At 43.4% G+C, this 23,337-nt stretch overlaps 1 protein-coding gene across 1 annotated transcript; it reads left to right on the top strand.

Annotated features, from left to right (window-relative positions):
* The first annotated feature begins 1,470 nt into the window (after nt 1–1,470).
* On the top strand, nt 1,471–22,502 carry btaf1 (BTAF1 RNA polymerase II, B-TFIID transcription factor-associated). Its single transcript, XM_037465290.2, has 38 exons — nt 1,471–1,925; nt 2,926–3,049; nt 4,198–4,312; nt 5,247–5,390; nt 6,113–6,312; nt 6,833–6,966; nt 7,960–8,089; nt 8,174–8,242; nt 8,360–8,449; nt 8,533–8,628; nt 9,300–9,476; nt 9,715–9,855; nt 9,997–10,121; nt 11,409–11,529; nt 11,686–11,790; nt 11,902–12,051; nt 12,703–12,848; nt 12,945–13,119; nt 13,210–13,413; nt 13,725–14,145; nt 14,651–14,835; nt 14,923–15,079; nt 15,475–15,584; nt 15,794–15,995; nt 16,172–16,320; nt 16,422–16,574; nt 16,913–17,034; nt 17,577–17,744; nt 17,860–17,937; nt 18,016–18,145; nt 18,249–18,390; nt 18,475–18,605; nt 18,899–19,021; nt 19,334–19,486; nt 19,889–20,100; nt 20,192–20,351; nt 20,900–21,070; nt 21,682–22,502. The coding sequence occupies exons 1-38, from the start codon at nt 1,912–1,914 to the stop codon at nt 21,823–21,825; spliced, it is 5,571 nt and encodes a 1,856-aa protein (XP_037321187.2). The 5' UTR covers nt 1,471–1,911; the 3' UTR covers nt 21,826–22,502.
* Nucleotides 22,503–23,337: the final 835 nt, after the last annotated feature.

The raw sequence follows: 23,337 nt of genomic DNA on the forward strand, positions 1-23,337 counted from the left end.
ACAGCAGTTATATAATCAGTTCGCAGTTATAAATTTCATGGATATATGTCTATTTCACTTGTATGCTTCACTGTCTGTATTCCTGTTAAAATGTATTGTAGCTAAAACACTTGAAATGTTCGTTATCTAGAACCCAGCAACTAATTATCCTGTACCGCAAATATTTATTCTGAAAATGTGTTTATTTTTAAACATACTTGTCTGCCCTATTTACTGACATCAGTGGGTGAAACACAAATCAGCCTCGAAAACGATTTCATCTTTGCAACTTCCCCTTTACATATGTGTAAAATGGCTGAAGATTATGGTCCACCAGCAGTGTTTTTTGATCTTTGCTGATTTTCTCCAATTCTCTAATAAAGTAGGCCTACTGTATAACAATGAGTCCAAGTATTATATATATGTCAGTAGTGTATAAGGAACATATTTTTTCAACATATGATTGTTATTTTGAAATGACAGAAAATGTCGTCAAGGACGTTTGATTCGCTTTCACTCAAGATCACATTTGTTTTAATTTTCTTTGAAGCACATTGATGATGTAACAATTCTACAGTCAAATAACTTCCACTGTACATAGTAACTTGTTTCAACTCAATCCTTTGCAGAAGTAAAACAGGATTGACTCTAATCTAAAAAGGAACAAACACATTATACCACAAACTGCTGTGCACATATGCTTATTTTAGATATTGCATAACAATGTTTCATAACACAAATTCTGAAAACAGACCAGAAAACAGAGGATGCTCATTGTGTGATGAATCATTTCCGATTCAAATCTCATGCCCCCGCTTTACACAGGGATGGTTTAGTGTAAATTTCATCGTACACATTTGCATATTGCAAATTCTTGTATCTCAAGATGCCATCAGTACAACCGTTATTTTCATCATATTTGACCAACTTAATCTCAGCAAAAAAATGAAATACCATGCACGATTTACGTTTGCTGAATGCCACTTTATCCCAAATTATTCATTAGACTCTAATTTATTCATCATTATTTCCTATTCTAAACTCAGAGCTTTGGCAAGGGATCCTCTGTTTGACGTTAACCATTGTCAGCTCACGAATCATTTTCCAATTTAACTGGAAGAAACGCCAGGATATAATTAAATGTAGTGAAAATATATCCACACTTAATAATGCAATAAATTGAAACGAAGAAAACTTTATTGGATTTTAGAAGCAAATGCAGTTAACGGAAGTTAGATCATGCTTCAGTATGGCATATAGCCTCCTGTATAAGCATTTACGATCACAATGCAAATCAGTTTTTACTATTCTGTTACGTTTTAGATCAACTAGAGCCACGCACGATGCAACGATGTCTCTACTTTGATTGAGAACTATCCCCATTCGTTTTTTTGTCTTTCCATTCGTTTCCTCTTTTAACGTGCATTTTGATTGGCTCGCCGACATCATTCTAGCCAATCAGCCTCCGCCCGCTGTGTAGGAAGGAATAAATGCAAGATGGCTCCTCATATAAAAACAGTCTTCTTGGTCGTCCTCAGCGCGCTTCAAAATAACTCTTTATACCTTATTAGGTTGAAATATTTATCCGCGGAGAGTTCTGAGGGTTAACGTCCGCTATAGAGTGATATCCGTATGGCATTCAGCGATATTTCATGGGAGAAGATACCGAAGAGACAAGAAGAACAACTTTGTAGCAATGAATAGGCTGTGAACTCCCTCCGTTCAGTAGACTCCGTTGTGGTGGTCAGAACCACACAGCCTTGGCCTCGGCTAGCTAGCGGCAGCCGCTAACTAGCTAGCTCAGGACTTCATCTGACGTTAGCTGCTGTCATCCGCCGCATTCGAACCGTTAAACGTCGCAGAGGGGACCACTTCTCATATTACTGGTGGCCTGTTGAATGTGGGGCGTGAAAGGCCATACAGTAATTCACCATGGCCGTATCAAGGTAAGATTGGCTGCCTCCGTTGACTCAGTTTTATCTGGACATTTCCAAACCAATTAACGTTGGCGAGCTAACTTGCTAATCTCTGCTAGCTTTTGATTTGGCAACGAATTGCGTGGCCGACCAAAGTTAGCCGGATAGCTAAGACAGTAACGCTGATGTGTCAACTCTATTCCCTATTCGTAGGGCACGTTTTCAGGCCGGGCACATAACGCAATTAGGACCCCTGTGTACTGCAGGTGCGATGGATCGGTTCGTGAAATTAATGTCACAGTTTAGTGCTCCGGCAATGCTCTGTAACGTTACCTAAAAACAGCTTTTGTTATTACGTTGTAACGTGATTGTGAAGTTTGGTCAGGAAGCCTAGTTTGCAAACACTAACGTCAGAGGCCACCATTGAATACCTGTGGAGTTCTAACGCAACATGAACACAGTTGAGTCTCGTCTCAACCAACCAGCATGGGAAATGCAAAGTTTGGGTTCGCTTTGTAGCTCGAGAATAGTCTGGTTCTCTTAAGGCTGGTTTACGTGGGTGGTGTTTTCCACAGTGATTGTTGTGACAATTCCACGTGGTGTCAGTGGTCTTCCGTAGTTCAGCCTCAGATTAGTGTTCCCTGGGCTTTAATCTAGTACAGTTTTTATTTATAGACTGCTAATGACGCCAGTGAAAGAAGCAGGTTCATCAGACTGGTTACCTTGTTGCAAAGCTAAACTAATTCAATCCAACAATATGGAAATAATAAATTCTGACAATTTTTATATTCAACAATGAGATTTATTCATAGCTATCTTTTTGCAAACCAGGAGTAAACCCTTATACCAGATTTAAAAAAAATCCAATACAATGTCTAGGTTTGTATTGTGATATTGATGTTTTCCAATAATTAATAAATGATTTTGTCCAAAATTATTTATTTTTATATGGACTGTGTAAATATGACAATATACACATCTTATAATTGAATCCGTTGACTAATGTCTTTTTTTTGCCATCTGTCTTTAGACTCGACCGTTTGTTTATCTTGCTTGATACCGGAACAACACCAGTAACCAGGAAAGCAGCAGCCCAGCAGCTTGGAGAAGTGGTCAAACTCCACCCACATGAACTCAATAACCTCGTATCAAAGGTGCGTTGGTAGTTCTATTCAGTCAATTTAGAATGTGTAAGCTGGCAATGCCACACGCACTCATGCAACCCCATACCATCAGAGATGGAGGCTTCTGAACTGAGCTCTGATAACAACTTTGGTTGTCCTTGTTCTCTTTAGTCCGGACAACCCAGTTTTCCAAAAAGAACTTCAAATTTTGATTCGTCTGACCACAGAACAGTTTTACCCTATACCACAATCCATTTTAAATGAGCCTTGGTCCAGAGAAAACGTCTGCGCTTCTGGATCATGTTTAGATATGGCTTCTTTTTGACCTATAGTTTTTGCCGGCAACGGCGAATGGCACGTTGGATTGTGTTTTCTGGAACTATTCCTGTGCCCACGTTGTGATTTCCACTACAGTAGCATTCCTGTATGTGATGCAGTGCCGTCTAAGGGCCCGAAGATCACGGGCATCCAGTATGGTTTTCTGGCCTTGACCTTTACGCACAGATTGTTCCAGATTCTCTGAATCTTTGGATGATATTATGCACTGTAGATGATAACTTTTTATAACTCTTTATTACTCTCTGCAATTTTTCACTGAGAAACTACTCTCTGATATTGCTCTACTATTTTTCACTCCAGCATTGGGGGAATTTGTGATCCTCCGCCCAGCTTGACTTCTGAGAGACACTGCCACTTTGAGTGGCTCTTTTTATACCCAAGCATGTTGCAAATCCTAATAACCTAATAAGTTGCAAATTGGTCCTCAAGCTGTTCCTTATATGTACATTTAACATTTATTGCTACCTGTCCCAACATTTTTGGAATGTGTAGCTCTCATGAAATCCAAAATGAGCCAATATTTGGCATGACATTTCAACATGTCTCACTTTCAACATTTGATAGAATAGAGATAACATATTGTGAATAAAATAAGTTTATGAGATTTGTAAAATATTGCATTCCTTTTTACTCACAATTTGCACAGTGTCTCATTCTTTTTTGGAATTGGCTTCGTATTATTTATACATTGTAACTGTAATAAACAGAAAATCTGGATATCATGGCCACTTATTTGTTTTTATTTTAGGTCCTTTTCTTGGTATAGTTCATACGGTTTATTAAAGTTCTACGTGTAGTAGCCTACATTTTAACTTGTTTTTTCTTTTGTAAATTACCAGGTCTTGACCTACCTAAGGAGTCCCAATTGGGACACTCGAATAGCAGCAGGCCAAGCTGTAGAGGCCATAGTAAAGAATATTCCTGAGTGGGACCCGACCCCCAAGCCTAAAGAAGGTGAGCGTTTTCTGTGAAAACTGAGTGACTCAGTTAGTCAGTCAGCCAGCCATGACTGACAGAGTGACCCTAAAGGTTAGTTCATGTAAGGTGCTTGTGCAAGGGTGGACCCCCAGTTTGGAGAGGCAGGCAGTAGTTGCACCATGGGATTAAAGCTAAGCAATGCATTGCTGTAGACTTAAAAGAGGCCCAGCTCAAAACAAGGCTATATCAGCTTTACTCTATGTGATACTTCTGAAACGAAAGTGACATTTTCATTTTTTTTTCTCACTAGTTCAGTTTTTGAAGAAGTTAACGTTAATTTCCCATTAGCGAAGTGTTGCCTAAAGACCAGATAAAGTGGTGAAATATTATTCATTCACACCCAGTCTTCAAATAACCCGAACTATCCTTCTAAGGTGAGGCACATGTGCCATATTAAACACCGGCTGTGGATATTTTGTTAATTGCTCAATCCCCGTGAACATTTTGCCATAAAGGGGCAAAAAATATGTGGTTCCCACATTGAGATCTTTTAATTGAATCAGTTTTATTTCATCACTAAGTGATGAGACAGCACCTGTATTATAGCACCTGTGTATAAAATGTGTCAGAAATAAGGCTGTGCCACAATTCTGCATCCTGGCAACCAACAAAATTGAGAAGTTGTTTTTTATGACCACTCATCAATTTCCATTGTGTAAACCTTGAAAAAAACGGAAGAAAAAGCAGTGTGTTTTAAGGTGTAAAAAAAAAAAAAAACTGGAGTATCTGTGCAGATCTTGTATTCATTAACAGTGTTTCCCCTTGGTTTACAGCAGACACATGCAAAATTGAAAATGTAATAAAACCAAATTAACCTGAGCTTTGGGGGGGATTTTACGTCATATAATTGTAGCATTAAGCAGTCGAGGGGAGAAATAATAGCAATATTAAGAATGTTCCTCTCCTGTAGAGCCGAGTGAAGGCTCGTCTCCTGAGGATTCCTCCTGTGACCGGTTGAGTTTCTACCACTTTGACATCTCCCGTCTTCTCCAACACGGGGCCTCTCTGCTGGGATCCGCGGGGGCCGAGTTTGAGCTGCAGGATGACAAAACTGGTTAGTAGTGGTTATTTTTTTTGTTTTTGTTGCAAAAACCTTGAGAGTTGGCACTCTCCATTAATTTCAGCATTTCCCTTACCATTCTATCAGGGGGGGCGCCCTGCCGCCAGGAAGGCACCCTCCCTCCAAGAAAGTCTGGATGCATTGTTGCGCTGCAAGGCTTTCTTTATTTACGCTTTGAATTTTAGTTTCTGACTTTGGTCTAATTTGAATATTTTTATTTTGTGCTTTAAGAACCCTCCATTTTTACTTGAGGAAAAGGGATTCTGACACGAATTTTCATTTCATTTTTTGACCAAATGTATCCACCATCCTAGTGTGAAATAAGAATGCTATGGCTAGACTTCAATATATGAGGTTGAGTCCGACATATAAATACTAACAATAAACATGGATGCCATGAATTTGAATTTTATATGAATTTTGAAAGCTGCTCATCCTCATCTTTTACTCCGCTTTTCTCTCTGTTGACCAACGAATGTGTACTTTTTCACATTGAATTACTGATTTCAAACCCACTTAGGATCTCTGGTAAACCAATATTGAAACAACAGGTGATTTTGCCTTTTTGAGTCGGTTCCAAGTACTTTTGGAGTTTCAGGATCTATTTATGTCCCAGTATCTATTTGTGTGCCTAGCGTTCATCTTGTTTTGCCTCCTACCTGCATTTAGCTCCTCCTGGAGCGTTTTAACCAGATGTCATTATTTCTTTTCCTCAGCTGAGATGGACCCTAAGGAACGTTTGGCCCGCCAGAGAAAGCTCCTCCAGAAGAAGCTGGGTCTGGACATGGGCGCCGCTCTCGGCATGGACACAGAAGAGCTGTTTAACGACGAGGACCTGGACGATACCTGCCAACCCAGTGGGTTCAGAGCCCAAGGAAGCAGAGGCACAGCTGGATCCAGCTCCCACAACCACCTGGTGGGTCAATATTGAACCTGTTACCGTCTGATTCAGCAGCCCACGAGCATGCACGCTGCATGCTCTTTGGGTTACTAAGGCTCTTACTGCTGTGGAATTGGATGGGCTCTTCAGTACAAAAATAAATAAATACAATCAAACTTGCAGCATGAAGTTTGCCAAAGTTTTCCCTGTTTGTGGCAGCAGTTGAATGTTTTTGTAGTGAATCACTGAGGCTTTCCATTCTCTACCTCTTCTGATTCCACTCTTGGTGTTTTTTGTGCCTCTAATTTGTTTTGGACCATCCAGGCCTACCTGCCTTATCAATTATGACTTGCTTCAAACATTTCAACTTACACAGCACGGAATGTCCGTATTTTTATTTGTTTTATACAAACAAACCATTGCTAACCATTTTTGTGTCAAATGTCATACAAATAATCATACGAGTCACTCTGTAATCTTGTCGACATGTCTGATGTACATGTGTGTGTTTTGAGGTGACCGCTACAATGACTAATCCCCCCGATCATGTTTTCAGCCCATTCAGGCTGCTGACTTGATTGACTCAGAGTTCCGGCCAGGCCTGAGCAGCCGTCAGAAGAATAAGGCTAAGAGGATGGCCAAGCTAGTGGCCAAACAAAGATCCAGAGACACGGAGCCCAACGAAAAGAGGTACAATGAGGCATAGTGTGTACATGCAACATGTCTTATTTTCTGATCAAACACAGTCTCCCCAATATCCTAACCCCGGCTTTTATTAAATTATATTGAACAGTATTTTTCTTTTCAATAGTATAGTATATGACCAAATCTGTATTTCCTAGAATTAACATACATACAATTTTAGTTAAAGAACCCATCGTATGCCCATTTTACCACAGGTTGATATGGTCCCTGGGGGCATTATGAAATGTCTAACATACTTTGGTCAAAAAGCACCATTTAAAACTGCACCATTTTTATCTGAATTCGCTCTCCACAATGTGACATGTTTTGAGAGCCTGTTCCTTTAAATGCTAATGAGCCAGCTCCCCCCTCCCCCTCTCCCCTCCTGTGTGGATCTGTGCAGCTGACCACAGCGCATCTTGAGGGTGTCATTTGCTTCATGCTGCTAGCTAGCTATTCAAAGTGTATCACAGATTTGCAAAAACAAAGTGATAGAGTGTGTGTGTGAGAGACACGTCATCCCCCTCCGGCCAATCCTGGGGAGTCACGGGTATCCCATGCAGGGGGTGGCCAGTGATTGGGGAGATCAGGGGAAGCGGGTGTTGTGGTCAAGTTAGGTAGACGAGTTCTGGTTAAACAGAGAAAGTAACGTTACAGCTCATAGAGATAGCGTGGGGGTGTCTTCTCACTGTGTTCCTCAACAAGAATAAAAGGATTCCTGCCCGTACGTCCTTTCGCCTCCATGTTGTGAGTGAGCCACTACACCCAAGATGCTTCAGTGTGTGTATATAGTGAGTATAGGAGGGAAGGCCATGTGAGAGACTCCCATTTCATAGTGACGAGAGAATGATAAGGAAGTTCATTCCCAGTTACTCGCATGACGTACCATAACAAATCGCTGGAGTTGTTTTTTGGTATGTAGACATGCCACACTTTTCTATATGTACGGTTTAATTGTTTCCAATTACAAAATGTTTGTTTAATCCCTCTGCTCCCAAGTAACGACAGCTTTGAGGGGGAGCCCGAAGAGAAGCGAAGGAAAACCACCAATGTTGTCATTGACCAACAGGCAACCGAGCATAAAGTCTTAGTAGACAACATTCCAGACAACTCGTGTCTTTCAGAGGAGGTAAAGAGTCGAAACCCAATACCACAATACGTTGAAGTCGAGCCCTGATTGTGTCCTTGATATTTGCTGCTTTCTTCTTTTTAGATACTTGAGTGGCCTCTGGAGAGCTTCTGTGAGGAGCTCTGCAATGACCTCTTCAATCCATCATGGGAGGTAAAAGCAAATGTTGAAATTGTGGTTGAACATAAGATTGCGGTGCTGATTTACAGGTGACCAGTGCACAGTGACTGTAATCCAAGTTGAAATTGTATTTTCCGTGGTTGTCCACAGATTCGTCATGGTGCAGGCACAGGTCTTAGAGAAATCATCAAGTCCCATGGGGCTGGGGGAGGGAAGTTGGGTGGAAGCACTGCGCAGCAGGTACGTCTCAACTTTTTGTCTTTGTCCTAACAAGTCTTTTTGAGAATGAAGCCTGTCAGTAAATGTACGATCCTCCCATGTAGATGTTGCGGCAGCATCAAGAGTGGATCGAGGACCTGGTCATCCGGCTGCTCTGCGTTTTCGCTCTGGACCGCTTTGGAGACTTTGTATCTGATGAGGTTGGTCAAAGGATACCAAAACTTTAACAACTGCTCTTTTAGACACAGGATGAGGCCTACAGTGTATGGAAAGTGATTCAGGTCATTTGTTAAGCAAAACTTTTCTTACGCTTCAGCAGCGGGCGTTTCTATGGCTCTTTGTTCAAGTTCCCATTCATGAAAGCAAGACCTCAGGCATGCCTGGTGGAGTTTTTCTTCCAACATCAAATATACACTTTTTTTTTGGCAATCACACAGTGTGTCAACTAGTTGGCTGCTTGCCATCTAGTACCTCCTGTTGGAGTGTGTGTGGTTTAATGTATGTATAAAGCAATAAAACCAACCCTTTTAATAATTCTACAAGGGAGCGGAGTAGATTTAAGGACATTGCATGTGATTGTATTTAGGGGGTTATTTTCTGTTCCTCTTTGTGGAAGTGTGAATATTCTTTAATGGTATTCTTAGCTTTGAATAAACCTTTGTTTATTCCATTTGAGAAGCGGAACTTGTCATTAAATAGGCCTTTATTGGTTTTCAGTGTAACAGATTCAAACAGTATTACATGTTGAACAAAATCTGGCTGACTGGCTTTCAAGACAAATAATCTAGATATATTGACAGGTTAACCAGCTAAATTCATGCATTTCTTTTAGTCTTTTCATCCGTCCTGTACCTCCCTCTCCGTTTGCCAGGTGGTGGCTCCTGTTAGGGAGACGTGTGCCCAGACACTAGGTGTGGCCCTTCGCCACATGAATGAAACTGGCGTTTCCATGACTGTAGACGTCCTGCTGAAGCTGCTTAAAGAAGACCAGTGGGAGGTCCGTCATGGAGGCCTGCTCGGGATCAAGTATGCCCTGGCTGTCCGACAGGTACTGTGTGTGTCAAGCAGTTATAGAAGCGTAGCGGGGTTCTACGATGTATTGAATTCTGAGCGGCATATGGTCATGAATAACAATTGTTGGGGTGGGAGCATACAGGTTTGGATGAGTATGTTGTTCTTATGGTCCGGTACTAAGGCTGCTCCTCCTTGTGAAGAGATGTCAAAATGATTTATTTACTTTCTGAACTCTTACACATACTACTATGTACTTTACCTTTTTGTCTTAGGACCTGATATCTGCCCTACTACCCAGAGTACTTCCTGCCATCACTGTAGGACTACAGGACCTAGATGATGACGTCAGGGCCGTGGCCGCTGCATCCCTCATCCCTGTGGTGGAAGGCTTGGTACAGCTACTGCCTAATAAGGTCAGAGGGGATATGGTATTGCCCTTTAAATGACATCAGTCTCTCACAAGTTAGACTTTGAGTTGAAGTCTAGTCCCCTTTAAAATGGCAATTTTCACATTGTACTCATTTTGGGGATCGTTGTGAAACCGTTTCTCTCAGGTACCCTTTATCGTGAACACGCTATGGGATTCTCTTTTGGACCTGGACGACCTCACTGCTTCCACCAACAGCATCATGACACTGCTGTCCTCACTGCTCACCTACCCGCAGGTCCGCCAGTGCAGGTTAGTCTCACACAGGGCATGCTGCTGCTTTTACAGCAGAAAACAAAAGTACTTTCTTATTGCACCAATAGACAAAGAAGCCTTTGTCTGAATTTTGAAATATATTTGGTGGCCACTTAATTAGCTACCGGAGCATCGTCTTTAAATGGTAGTTCTTGAAGCTGTAGTCTTTAACTCAAGTACTGCTTCACCAACCAGTGTACTATAAAGCCTGATGTGAGGTGTGATATTTGGTTACTATTGACAGGAAACTAGATTAAAACACTTGATTGTTTTTCATGTGAAAAATAAGTTGAGGTTTGATGGCCCTAGCATATGGTCTGTTCAGAGAGAGGCTCATTGCAGTGACCTGATCTATTGGCAATAAGTAGGAAGATGGTCCCCTCTGGTGTATTAGCAGTGTGACAAGCCAGACAACGCACTCCTACCACTGGGGAGCAATTGGGGGTTGGGTGTCTTGCTCAGGGACACTTGGACATGACACGTGGAGCAGCTGGGATTTGAACCGGCAACCTTGCAGCACCCAGTGCATCACACTACTCCATGCGCCACCATCGCGCCTTATTGATTCATTGCACTATTGAGTAATTTAATAGGTGGCGACGATGCGCACGGAACAAAAATAAAATTAAAAAACGTTTGTATTTACTCACCTTTTTTTCAGTCTGTCTTATATATTTTGTGCTTATTGTTGACAAATATATTTGTATACGTTGTAATGCAGTCAGGTAGTCTAGTGCGCTTGCGCATATTCTGTGGGTTGTGCGGTAGTTGATGTTATGCTTGTAACTAAATGCATTAGTGGCTAACTAAGAAGCCTCTAATGCATTTATTTACAATTTAATTAATCTCCTAGCAATTACGTATATTTTAGATGTGTTTACATTTACTTGCACCACAATTTAATGTAATTTAATGAATAAGGTTCAAGTGAACATGGGTTTGAGTGTGCGTCTGAGTCTAGTGTAGAGAACAAGTTCTGACGTTAAAACAAATCCTGTAGAATTTTCGGATTAGTATTTTTATTTTATTTTTTAGAAATATTATTCAAAGTGCAAAGTTTATTTGAAGTTCTATTTTAGAATAAAGGGTTGGAAATAAAAAATCTGATTCATCGAATAATCGACCAATTTAATCAATTATCAACCAATTTAATCAATTATCAAAATAATCGTTAGTTGCAGCCCTTGCCTAGAATATAACTTTGTAGCATGGCATTATTTTATTTAGGGAGTCTTTTTGTTCTCATCATGGTCTTGTGTGTCCCTTGTATTCTCTCTGCTCTAGCATGCAGCAGTCATTGACTGTCTTGGTCCCTCGGGTTTGGCCGTTCCTGAGACACACCATATCGTCAGTAAGACGGGCGGCGCTGGAAACCCTTTACACGCTGCTCTCCAAATACGACGAGGTAAAGCTGACCAATAGCGCATGTCTGGCAAAGTAATAATATCCTGCAGGATTTAAAAAAGTATCTGAAATGTAAGCACAAATGTTCATGCACACGTTACTATAACAAGACAATTCTTGTGGCTGCTGACTGGTTTTCTTTTATTCTTTCTTTCAGAGCTGTGCTATGTGGATCAACCCCATCCTACAAGAGATGCTGCGACACATCTTCCAGTCCTGCATACTGGAGAGCAACGATGAAATCCTTGAACTGATTCAAAAGGTATGTTGCATTGCCCACCCTTTTAAAGTTTGATTGGTGGAAGTGAGTGAAACCAAACTGAAATGTGGTCCTGCATGTGGTTGAGTTTTGTGGCCGTGTGTCTTTGGTCAGGTCTGGATGGAGCTGCTGTGTCAGGCCCCGCAACAGTACGTGGTGGCGGCCAGCTGTCCTTGGATGGGCGCCTGGCTCTGCCTCATGATGCAGGCCTCACACATCCCCATAGACCTCAACATGCTGCTGGAAGTAAAGGCCCGCTGCAAGGTCTGACGCTTTACTCTTACCTACATGAGACTGGAGAGTAAGACGTTTTGTGTGTATTTAAAGTTAATGTGTTGCAGTTTTGTTTTTAAAATTTAAACTGATTCTTTGGACAATAGCTGCTATCTGGTAGCAGTTTTTGCAATATTTTATAGTTTTATTATAAGGAAAACTGAGTGCATGTGTGTCAAAAACAAGTGTTAAGGATTAGCCTACATTATTAGTGCTACAGTGTGCTGCTTACCTCATCTAAGGTAACTACAATATATAATTTGATCAATCATATAACTTGCATTACATGTCATTTAGCTGACGCTTTTATCCAAAACGACTTACAAATAAAACCAAAAAAACAGCTGAACCTTGTTGAGGTTGCCAGGCGACAGACCTGCAGACGGCATGAGGGTGGCAGACCAGGCCTGTGCGTCTCTACTTTTGGTTCGGAGGCACTTAAGCAACTAGAACAGTTCAGAGGAGGAAATGGAAAAGTAACACACAAAGCTTAACCCCACAACTATACAGTTTGTTTAAAGAAATGATAGTTATACAATTTGAAATTGGAATAGCTTTAATTTGCATATACCAAAATACATACATTTTAATACATCCAGTCATTTACATTTTTTCCAAATGAACGTTTTGTTGCTGCTTCAGGATAAGGCTGGTTCAAAGGCACGTCAAGGGACCACCATTCAAGTGAAGGAAACTGTTCAGGAGTACATAGCAGGAGCAGAGACGGTGACTGAAGACCCACTAACGAGGGACTACGTGGTGGTCCGGTCTCGCCTCATGGCTGCCAAGTGAGTTTAAATACTTTTTTTCTTGAGGAGCAAGGAATTCCCAGGTATGTAGTTGTTCTGACAGCGTTTCCCTGCTCTTTTGTTTTTGTAAACCAGATTGCTGGGTGCTCTGTGTAGGTGTATCTGTGACCCTCAGCTCAATGCTGCAACTCAAGAGATCCGACCAGCTGAGTCTTTGGGCCAGCTGTTACTCTTCCACCTCAACTCTAAGTCCGCCTTGCAGCGCATAGTAGTGGCCCTGGTGCTTTGTGAGTGGGCTACGCTGCAGAAGGTGAAATGGTCTTCTTGCGAATTAAAAAAAATTGGGAGCACTTTTCGGTTTAAGTATGAGGAATTTACCTTCCCAATCTCCTCTTTTCAGGAGTGCCGGGTGGTGTCCTCTTTGGTGCATCCTCGCCTTTTGGCCATTTTGTCAGAACATCTGTACTACGATGAGATCGCCATCCCTTTCACACGGATGCAGAACGAGTGCAAGCAGCTCATTGCTCTGCTAGCTGAGGCCCAAATAGACCTGCAAGACCGCCTCAATTGTAGCGTTTTCACTATTGATCAAGCCAATGAACTGGTAGGTGCAGCCGACCAAATCTCTTTAGATATATTATAGAATACATTGAAATATGTTTTATAATTCGTTTTCCCCCTCCCATGTACCTACAACCCTCAAGATGACCCCCCCCCGAGACTATATTTTACACTGATGGATGAAATTTCAAGGAGTTAGTCAGCTATTATAACATTTTCTCATCTGTAGTTCTGTTTCTGTCCAGTACTTTTATTTCGACACCTGACTGTGAAATTCTCATCTCCAAAGGCCAATGGCTGTTGCAGCCTGTAACAAAAAGGTCCCTGATATTGTCCCTCCCTCTCGTTCACCAGGTAACCACCATCTTTACAGAGTCGACGGTGGGTCTCAACGTGAAGTCCAGTGAGTTTCAGGCTCTGGACAGTAAACGGCAGCAGGCCCAAGCAACGGTAACGGAAACCAACGCGGAGTGGCAGCAGCTGCACCTGCGCGTCCACATGGTCACGGCCTGCGCAGTGATAAACCTCCAGACGCTTCCTGAAAAGCTGAACCCGCTAGTCAGGCCTCTGATGGAGACCGTCAAGCGTGAGGAGAACACCCTCATCCAGGGACACGCCTCTTCTTTCATAGCCAAGCTGCTGCAGCAGTGTGCCGGACGCTCGCCGTGCCCCAATCCCAAAATCATCAAAAATCTCTGTGCCTCGGCCTGCATAGACTCTGCTGTCACCCCCTCCTCTGCCTGCCCCGTTCCCCCTACGCAGGAAAATGCAAAAGGTAAGAGGCTAAGGAGTCATTTCAGTAAGTGTCGGCAGTACTAGCAGGATTTTCAAATTGGGTTTTCTTTGACACTTTGACACATCATTCTACTGGCTTACAAATACACAAAATGTGCTTTTTTCCGTTTCATGTCCTCGCGGACATATGGTCTAAACAAATGTAAACTGAAAGTGTCCTTCAATTGTATGTAGGTTTGTGCAACATCAATATTCCTTATTTTAAATGGCAATACGTATAAAATAACCAAGACAGGGGTTGTTGGGAGTTTGGTGCTCTGTTAATCTGCAAGGCTGGTGGTCAAAATGAATGAAGTGCCAAATTGTCAGGGAAGGTGGATTGGAAGAAATTGAAGAGGCCGTAAATTAGTTTCTTGTTCTGTATTGTAATTGTTCTGTACTATAAGTTTCAAAAGCACAATATCACCCCTCCAATAATCCCATATTAAGATGTTCCTGCTTGTGTGCTACTGACCCTGTTTTCTACTTCTTTTCCGCAATCTTAGGCAGTGTGTTAGAGAAAGATTGCATTCATCACATGGTCAACAAAACCCGGGGTATAATCACCCTGTACCGCCACCAGAGGGCAGCGTTTGCTATAACCAGTAAGAGGGGTCCAGCCCCTAAAGCCCCAAAAAACCCAACTACAGAGCTTCCTCCAGGCAGCTCCATCTGCACTGATAACGATGAGGTACCGAGGGCTTCTCGAGTAAGTTTTCCTCACAGTTGGATCACATCATCAAGTGTACATTTCTTTTCTATGCGTTCCGTTTTCTAGAACAAGAAGCCCTTTCTTATTCAGAGGCGGGGAGCGGAGTTCTCTCTGACAACGGTTGCCAAGCACTTTGGCGCAGACTTCACCAAGTCTTTGCCATACCTATGGGAGAATACAGTGGGACCACTGAGGACAGTAGTGACTGAGAATCAACAAATTGGTATGTACATATATTTCTTAATGTATTTAGTTATAGACTTTAGGTCTTTTAAATGGTCTGTAGCCTTTTGGGTGCAACATTGTATTTGAATGTGGGGTCTCTTGATTCATAGCTTCAGATTTGGAAGTATCTCTGAAAAGTTGCTCAGATTACGGTCTTTGTCAGATGCCTACAGGTCCATATTATTGAGGTTTTCTGTTGCCCAAATATTCATCTAACATTTGATGTGTGGCCCATGATCCATTTCTGAAAGGACTAATTAATATCTATCTATTCAATTCACGTAATTTTCCCTATAGTATCCAATCTGTACAATACAGGACTTTTCATTTCTGGACATCCAGTATGTATGTACTCTCTCCTCTGAATCACGTTGTGCCCACTGTGCGTTCTAGATAGACAGGTCCAGCTGGAGAGGGGAGACCCTGCAGCTCAGGAACTAGTCAACTCTCTACAAGTGTTGGAAGTTATGGCTGGGGCCATGGCTGCTGAACTCAAACCTTTGGTATGATTGCTCTTCTACGCTTCTACCCCACAATTTACAGAAGTCCTCTCATTGATTTGGAAATCTAATTGCCGCATGTGAATACTTGGTCAAGTATTTGAACAATATCCAGCACTGAAGCCTGATTTCCCGGACAGGTTCATAAATGAGTCTTAAATTAGCTATTATAATAAAGCAAATTATTGAAAGTATTTTTCTTTTCTCTCAAGCTGCTGGAGCACCTACCCCATCTGTTCACCTGCCTGCAGCATCCGTACACGGCAGTGCGTCACATGGCGTCGCGCTGTGTGGGTGTGCTCAGTAAGATCGCAATGCTGGAGACTATGAACAGCTTCCTGGAGTGTGTCCTCCCCTGGTTGGCAGCTATCGACGACTGCACCAAACAGGAGGGGGCCATTGAGGCACTCGCTTGTATCCTTCACACAGTGACTTTCCGTTCAATCTCACCTTTTACAATAGACGCACGCTTTTTAAAAGTTTTAAAACAATTGTAAATCAAAGCGTCAAGCTTGTACGGTAGGCTCAGTTTTCCCCTCCCCACACACGCACACACGCGCACCGTGATCTCCTTGACGACATGTCCTTAGGTGTCATGGAGCAGCTTGACGTGGACATTGTCCCCTACATCGTGCTGCTTGTAGTGCCGGTGCTGGGCCGCATGAGCGACCCCAGCGATAGCATCCGTTTCATGGCCACACAGTGCTTTGCCACTCTCATCCGCCTGTTGCCCCTGGAGGTAGGAGCTTTCAAAGTTACGAATCTGCGCCAGCCTACTTCAGCACTCTCTTGCTATTACCCTAATAACGCAATGTTGTTTTTCACTCTGTCGTCCACCAGGCTGGCATACCCGACCCTCCAGCCATGTCGGCTGATCTGATCCGGCAGAAGGCCAGAGAACGCTACTTCCTGGAGCAACTGCTAGATAGCAGGAAATTGGAGAACTACAAGATCCCTGTTCCAATCAAGGCTGAGCTGAGGAAGTACCAGCAGGTGGGAGTCAGTTTCCGGGTCCAATGAGTTTGCACATTTTAAACACCTCCTGGATACTTGTTTTGTTCCTGATCAGATTCAAGGCCACAATCTGTACTTCTCTGCAGACTAGCGATGTGAAAAGAAAAAAGAAACCTTTAAGGGGGGTGGAGAAACACTGCTTCTAGAAGGGTTGGCAGTTTTTTTATTAAATGAGCGGTGCAGAAAGCAAAAGCAAATTGTTAGTGCTACTGCAATGTCCTTAACTGCCTTAAGAAAAGCTCCCACTGAATCAAGCTGCACTTCCAACAGAAGCGTATGGATTGACCTTCTCACTGTGGGTCTTTGTTACCTTGCAGGACGGAGTGAACTGGCTGTCCTTCCTCAACAAATACAAGCTTCATGGGATCCTGTGTGACGACATGGGCCTTGGCAAGACTCTGCAGTCCATCTGCATTCTGGCAGGAGATTACTACCTCAGGTAGTCTGCACGCCTCTACCGCTGTCATTTATGTTTATCTCTACGGCGTCGGCACACAGGCTTGTCTGTCACTCCATAGAATCGTACCGTTGTAGGATTGTTACCTCTATAGGCTTGTTAACCATGTCACGGTTTGAGAAACTGAAGAGAATGTTTTAAGTTGTATAGGAATATGTTTCTCCTTTACTGTTATGATAGGGGAAACACTGGGAATCCAAATATATAATCTTATTTTAAGACAATTTGAGATGAAATCTCTCAAATAAGATGAACTACAAACAAAGCACTGTTGGGGTTGTTAGCTAGAGAAAAAAAGTACATTTCTCTTAAGTGTTGAGCTTGTCCTACAAAGCCTGGTGAATATGCAACGGTCTTGTATAATCTGCTATCCATTAATGAGCACAATGAGCCTGCCACATGCTGTGGAACAATGCACAAAGCAGGCTTTGACAGTTTGAGCATCAACAGTGATTTGTCCCAGTTTGGTTCCTTGTTCTTTAATGTCTGACTCAGCCCTTTTGAATGTTTTGATGTCTGTTCAGGGCACAAGAGTATGCCAAGACTAAGGCCCCAGACAGCAGCCCCCTGCCGTCTCTAGTGGTGTGTCCTCCCACGCTGACTGGCCACTGGGTGGACGAAGTGGGCAAATTCTGCCACAAAGAATACCTCAACCCTCTGCACTACACCGGGCCTCCTACGGAGCGAATGCGGTAAGGCTCAGTCTGACGTAATTTACACGAGCTGTTCAGGAGACCCATTCAAATGTTGGTTTGGATTCATTATTAAACACTGACTATAATAAAAAAATATGTACTTTTTTTTTAGGCTGCAGCACCAAGTGAGAAAACACAACCTCGTAGTGGCCTCCTACGACGTTGTACGGAATGACATCGACTTCTTTAGGTGTGCATCATTTGAGCTCAAATCCTTATTATGGGAGGAAGGGCTCTGTCTTTAACATCAACTTTATACATGTTTTAGGAATATCAAATTTAATTACTGCATCCTCGATGAGGGTCATGTAATTAAGAACGGGAAAACCAAACTCTCCAAAGCGATTAAGCAGCTGGCTGCCAACTTCCGAATCATCCTGTCAGGAACACCCATTCAGGTGGGCTCAGTCGCCCGGCGGTAGAAATGTTCCAGATTTCTTTTCCTTGTGTTTACTCATTGGCCATTCCCCCCCCCCCCCCCCCCCCCCCCCCCCCCCCCAGAACAACGTCCTGGAGCTCTGGTCGTTGTTTGACTTCCTCATGCCGGGCTTCCTTGGAACGGAACGGCAGTTTGCCGCACGCTACGGTAAACCGATCCTGGCCAGCCGGGACGCCAAAAGTTCCTCACGGGAACAGGAGGCAGGTGTGTAAATATTCCAGATTTTACTATATTTAACTATAAATACGGTCATATAGAGGTGGTTAACATCTGTATCGTCCCTCTCAGGTGTCCTGGCGATGGAGGCGTTGCATCGACAGGTGCTACCCTTCCTTCTGAGGAGGATGAAGGAAGATGTCCTCCAGGACCTTCCTCCTAAAATAATTCAGGACTATTACTGCAACTTGAGTCCTCTACAGGTAACCCCCCCACCCCACCCCACAACTATTTAATGGGCTGTTCCAGAAAGCAGTTCTGTCACCATAATGATTGGCAGGTCATTAGTTTTGCATTCTTGTTATTGGTAATATGCTCATTCTACGTTTGTGTTCTATTGACTAAAATCAACTTGTATGGTTGGCCTATATCAATATAACAAGTTACAGTTTAATTCATGAGATGTATGCTGACATAATTCTTGTTTCAGATTTAAGGGAGCTGTAAAGGGCTCGTTGTAACAACATGGTGCATGATGATTTCTCCCTCTCTGCAGGTTCAGTTATACGAAGACTTTGCAAAGTCTCGAGCCAAGGCCAGTGTGGAGGACAGCATCTCTAATACCTCTGCAGAAGAGGAGGAGAAGCCCAAACTCAAGGCCACAGGCCATGTCTTCCAGGTATGGATTTTATTTTTTCTAGAAGCACCTCTTGTCCTCTGACCCAATTGTTAAAGGTCCTCTGTTGTGTTGTTCAGTCTGTTATTTATCAAGATACATAATCAATCGAGGGCAACAAATGTGTCTTTCTCATAAAACTGTATAAAAAAGCAAATGTATTTTACGATATTCTACTTCCCTGTCTTTCACTGAATTGTATCACATACGTTTTGATTAAGTTCCACAGCCGAGGTGCACTGGTTTGGAATGAAAGCATCATTTGTTTGATCCATCCTGACCCTGCAGTAATGTCTTGCGTATATGTTCTTTCAGGCTCTGCAGTACCTGAGGAAGCTGTGTAATCACCCGAGCTTGGTCCTCACCCCGCAGCATCCCGAGTACAAGCGCATCATCGAGCAGCTCGCAGGGCAGAGCTCCAGCCTGCGGGACCTTCAGCATGCGCCCAAACTCTCTGCTCTTAAACAGGTGAAATGTTTGTAGATCAACCGCATTCCTTCTGCTTCATCCACACTGATGTGGATTTCTGTCCAATTAAGAACAAGATTTAAAAAATGCATTTTTGTAAATGCAAAGAGCGTTTAAGGTTTTTGGCTAACTGGATTTTATTAGATTTGATGATAACTTTATAATTGATCTCTTCCCAATACAATCTTTCACAGCATCATAATTTAAGTCGATATAACCTCCATACATTATCTGTTGGCTTTAAAAAAATGTTTTATTACTTTTGTACTTACAGGCGTACCTAGCTTATTTCAATGGATGTTATTTGACCCCCAGAGATCACTGTATTGCGCCATGTTATTCAGCCTCTTTTCACACTTTAGCAGCCCGAGACTGCAGCTCTGACTGGTTTTCTCTTCTCAGCTGCTGTTGGACTGCGGCCTCGGCAGCGCTGGAGGGTCTGAGGGGGGAACAGAGGCCGTCGTGGCCCAGCACCGCGTGCTCATTTTCTGTCAGCTGAAGAGTATGCTGGACATTGTGGAACATGACCTCCTGAAACCCAAACTGCCCTCAGTCACCTACCTGAGGCTGGACGGCAGTGTGCCGGCCGGCCAGCGGCACTTCATCGTCTCCAGGTCAGCCGATGAAAGCCCCACGGCTCACACTTCCACCAAGAGCCGACTGTTATTCTTCAATTTCTCAATTCTTTTCTTTTTTATTTCTCAGGTTTAACAATGACCCATCCATTGACGTGCTCCTGCTGACCACCCATGTCGGGGGTCTTGGTCTGAACCTCACTGGTGCAGACACCGTTGTGTTTGTGGAACATGACTGGAACCCCATGAGGGACCTTCAGGCCATGGATCGGGCCCATAGGATAGGACAGGTACATACAAGACAAAACCGTCCCGTTACACTTAGGGTTCTCAACTGTAACCATAATGAATATCCTGCCCACTCATCACCCAACATGCCTGCCGTTATGATTACAGATTGAATGTTTTCATGCTGCTTGCTTGCTGTGTCACTCTGTAGCTTTTTACTGACACACAGCCTCTCACAAAGACTATTGTTACTCTTAATCCAAATTTGTGCTGTTTAATTATGTATGTGAATTCCTGAACGGATATAAATATGACTAGTTTTTTGTAAATTATGAAATACAATTGTCCCATTTGGAGATACCTCCTCGGCCCACTAGGTGGTGCACTGACTCAGAGTTGGAGGATAGCGGTCTAGAATATCTGATTATTTGCAGATGATACTGAATCCAAGATGCTCCCAAAGAATTTGACATATTGAACAGTTGTTTTATTGTGGCATTGTTAGATACAGTGTTGGATCATGTGACCCTGCTCTTGTGTGAAACCAGTGACCCAGGTGAAATGAAATTTGGACGGGAGGCACCATCTAACGTGTCTTGTGCTCGTACAGAAACGCGTAGTGAACGTGTATCGGCTGATCACGCGGGGCACACTGGAGGAGAAGATCATGGGTCTGCAGAAGTTCAAAATGAGCATCGCCAACACAATCATCAGCCAAGATAATGCCAGCCTGCAGAGTATGGGCACGGACCAGCTCCTCAACCTCTTCAGCCTCGACAAGGTGAGGCCTGCGGCGGCTTCTGGCGCGGAGACGCAGAGATGGGGACTCTAGTTTGAGACTCGGACTCGAGTGCGACTCGAATCGCACACACGGTGACTTCAGACTCGACTCTGACTCGAGCTTTGGGACTCGTGAGCATCTCTGCGGAGACGCAGTGACGTGTTCATGGCGGTCCAAACAATTCGGCTATCTGACAGTCGGTTATCAAGGCAATGCCTCCCTCTGGAGAACATCGAAGCAGATCCCTTCCCAACTTATTGGTGCACACAATGATGCCAGAATAAAGCCAACGAGTGCTCATTCACGCCGGGTGTTGATGTGACAGCCTGAGGATGGGACGTTATTATTCCCATACGGATCACATGCTAATGCCCGCAGCTTATTACTGCAGACACGGTACAACATTAGAATTTACACACATTTAGTGAGTGAGGCTTCTGTTTAAAATCTAACAACGGTTCCAACATAGGTAGAAATGATGTTAAGTTAAAAGCTGTACCGGACTAGTGTGTTACGTTGAGAGGCGAGACTAAATCAAAACTTGGGGAGATGTCTATGTATTGCTGAAGACTCCCTTATCAACTAATATTCACTGAGCTGTCTTGTTTCAGGGCGAGAAGGGTGAGCAGCAGTCGTCGTCGACCTCTGGGAAGTCCTCCATGAAGTCTGTGCTGGACGGCCTCGGGGAGCTGTGGGACCAGCAGCAGTACGACACAGAGTACAACCTGGACAGCTTCATGCACTCGCTGCAGTAGCAGTGCAGGGCCAAGCGGCGGGCTGAGCAGGACCTGGTCAGAGCCCCGAGGAGACGCCGGCTGCTGCGTCCTTCTGGTCTCAGGCGCACACACAGTGCATCACAAATACAGTAATGGACACTTTTACCGCCCACCGCCCCACTCCCACAATGCATTGCCAGACTATACAGTGTTAGCTGCTTCAGGCACTTGAACCTCCCCCCCGTCACATGGTCTACAAAAGCACTGAAATACCAAGCCAGAGCGCCTCTCTGACCTGCTCTAACCAGGGAAACCGGGCTACAGCCACTATGAACCCGAGGATGCCGTCATGCTGCTCCGGCGGTTCGCAGCCTCTTGGTGGCTGCTCGGCTCCGGGCCCTTTTGTTCTGACAAGATGACGCTCTTTCTCCAGATGGCACTCTTTTGTAACTTCCGCCCCATATGGGGCAGTTTGTTAATATCCAAAAAGGCTTTATCGGAGAAACAAATGGTGTTCAAATGTGGTTTAACAATAGACTGGCTAAGCACTGCACTGGAAGCAACGTTACAGAGACTGAACATGGGGCCAAGCGGAAACTGGTACTGGAAACTGGTCACCAGTATTTTTAAAAGAAAAGACTTGTACATATTTCTGTAGTTGCTGCTTTTTGTTTATAATGGTGGAATTGTAATAAATTCTACAAAACTTTGAACTATATTGCTATCCTTATCTGCTTTTTCTTTGCATGTACAGAGCTGACCAGTAGATGTGTGATTTTACATTGAAGACTAATACCATTCTTTTGACACAAATGTACACATTTAACTGCTTTGTTACAGCAAAACAGCAGTAAAATAAAATAGGATGTGCAAGTGTCAGATGTTTTTTTTTTTTTTTCTTTTTTTCTGTTGCCCCTAAAGTAAAATTAAGTTGCCTCTCACCCTTGACTTGTAGAACCCACCAAATAGAACAAGACAAAATCTCCCCACAAGGTCAACAGTGAAGTAGTATGTTTAAATGAATTCAAATTAGGGCTGTCGCTCTAATCTCATTTTAGTTCTCTTCCGAAGACTAAAATTATTACGCTTTAATTTATAATATTTGGAGTGTATCTCAGACACTGTTTTAAAAACTCAACTACACACATTTGATCCTCATGGAGGCAGATTTCCAGCGGGTGGAACATGTTGAACTAGCGACTCTTCCTGCTGCCCTCGTGCTCTGCTCTCAGCTCTCCGTCATGTGACGTGTTTGAAGCCAACATTCCCTCCACATTTAGCCGGGACGTTTTCCAAACCGCTGTCCTTTAGGGACACAGCGGTGGTCCTCTGCAGGGCAGATGATCAGCTGGAAGTAGCCGAGCAGCTACCAGCATGTTCCAGCACGAACCGCCCTGAAGGGTCCGTTTGACACATGGAGGAATGTCCTCTCTTCTGTTGGTTTTACTTCCAATGCAAAAAGCTCTGTGTCCTCAACTACCGCCTCGCTGTCTCCGATCTGACTGACTGTGGCACGCGGTGGTTTTCTGTCAGGGGTCAGGGGTCAGTGCA

Source organism: Pungitius pungitius, chromosome 13, assembly GCF_949316345.1.
Source record: "Pungitius pungitius chromosome 13, fPunPun2.1, whole genome shotgun sequence".
NCBI classification, from domain to species: Eukaryota; Metazoa; Chordata; class Actinopteri; order Perciformes; family Gasterosteidae; genus Pungitius; species Pungitius pungitius.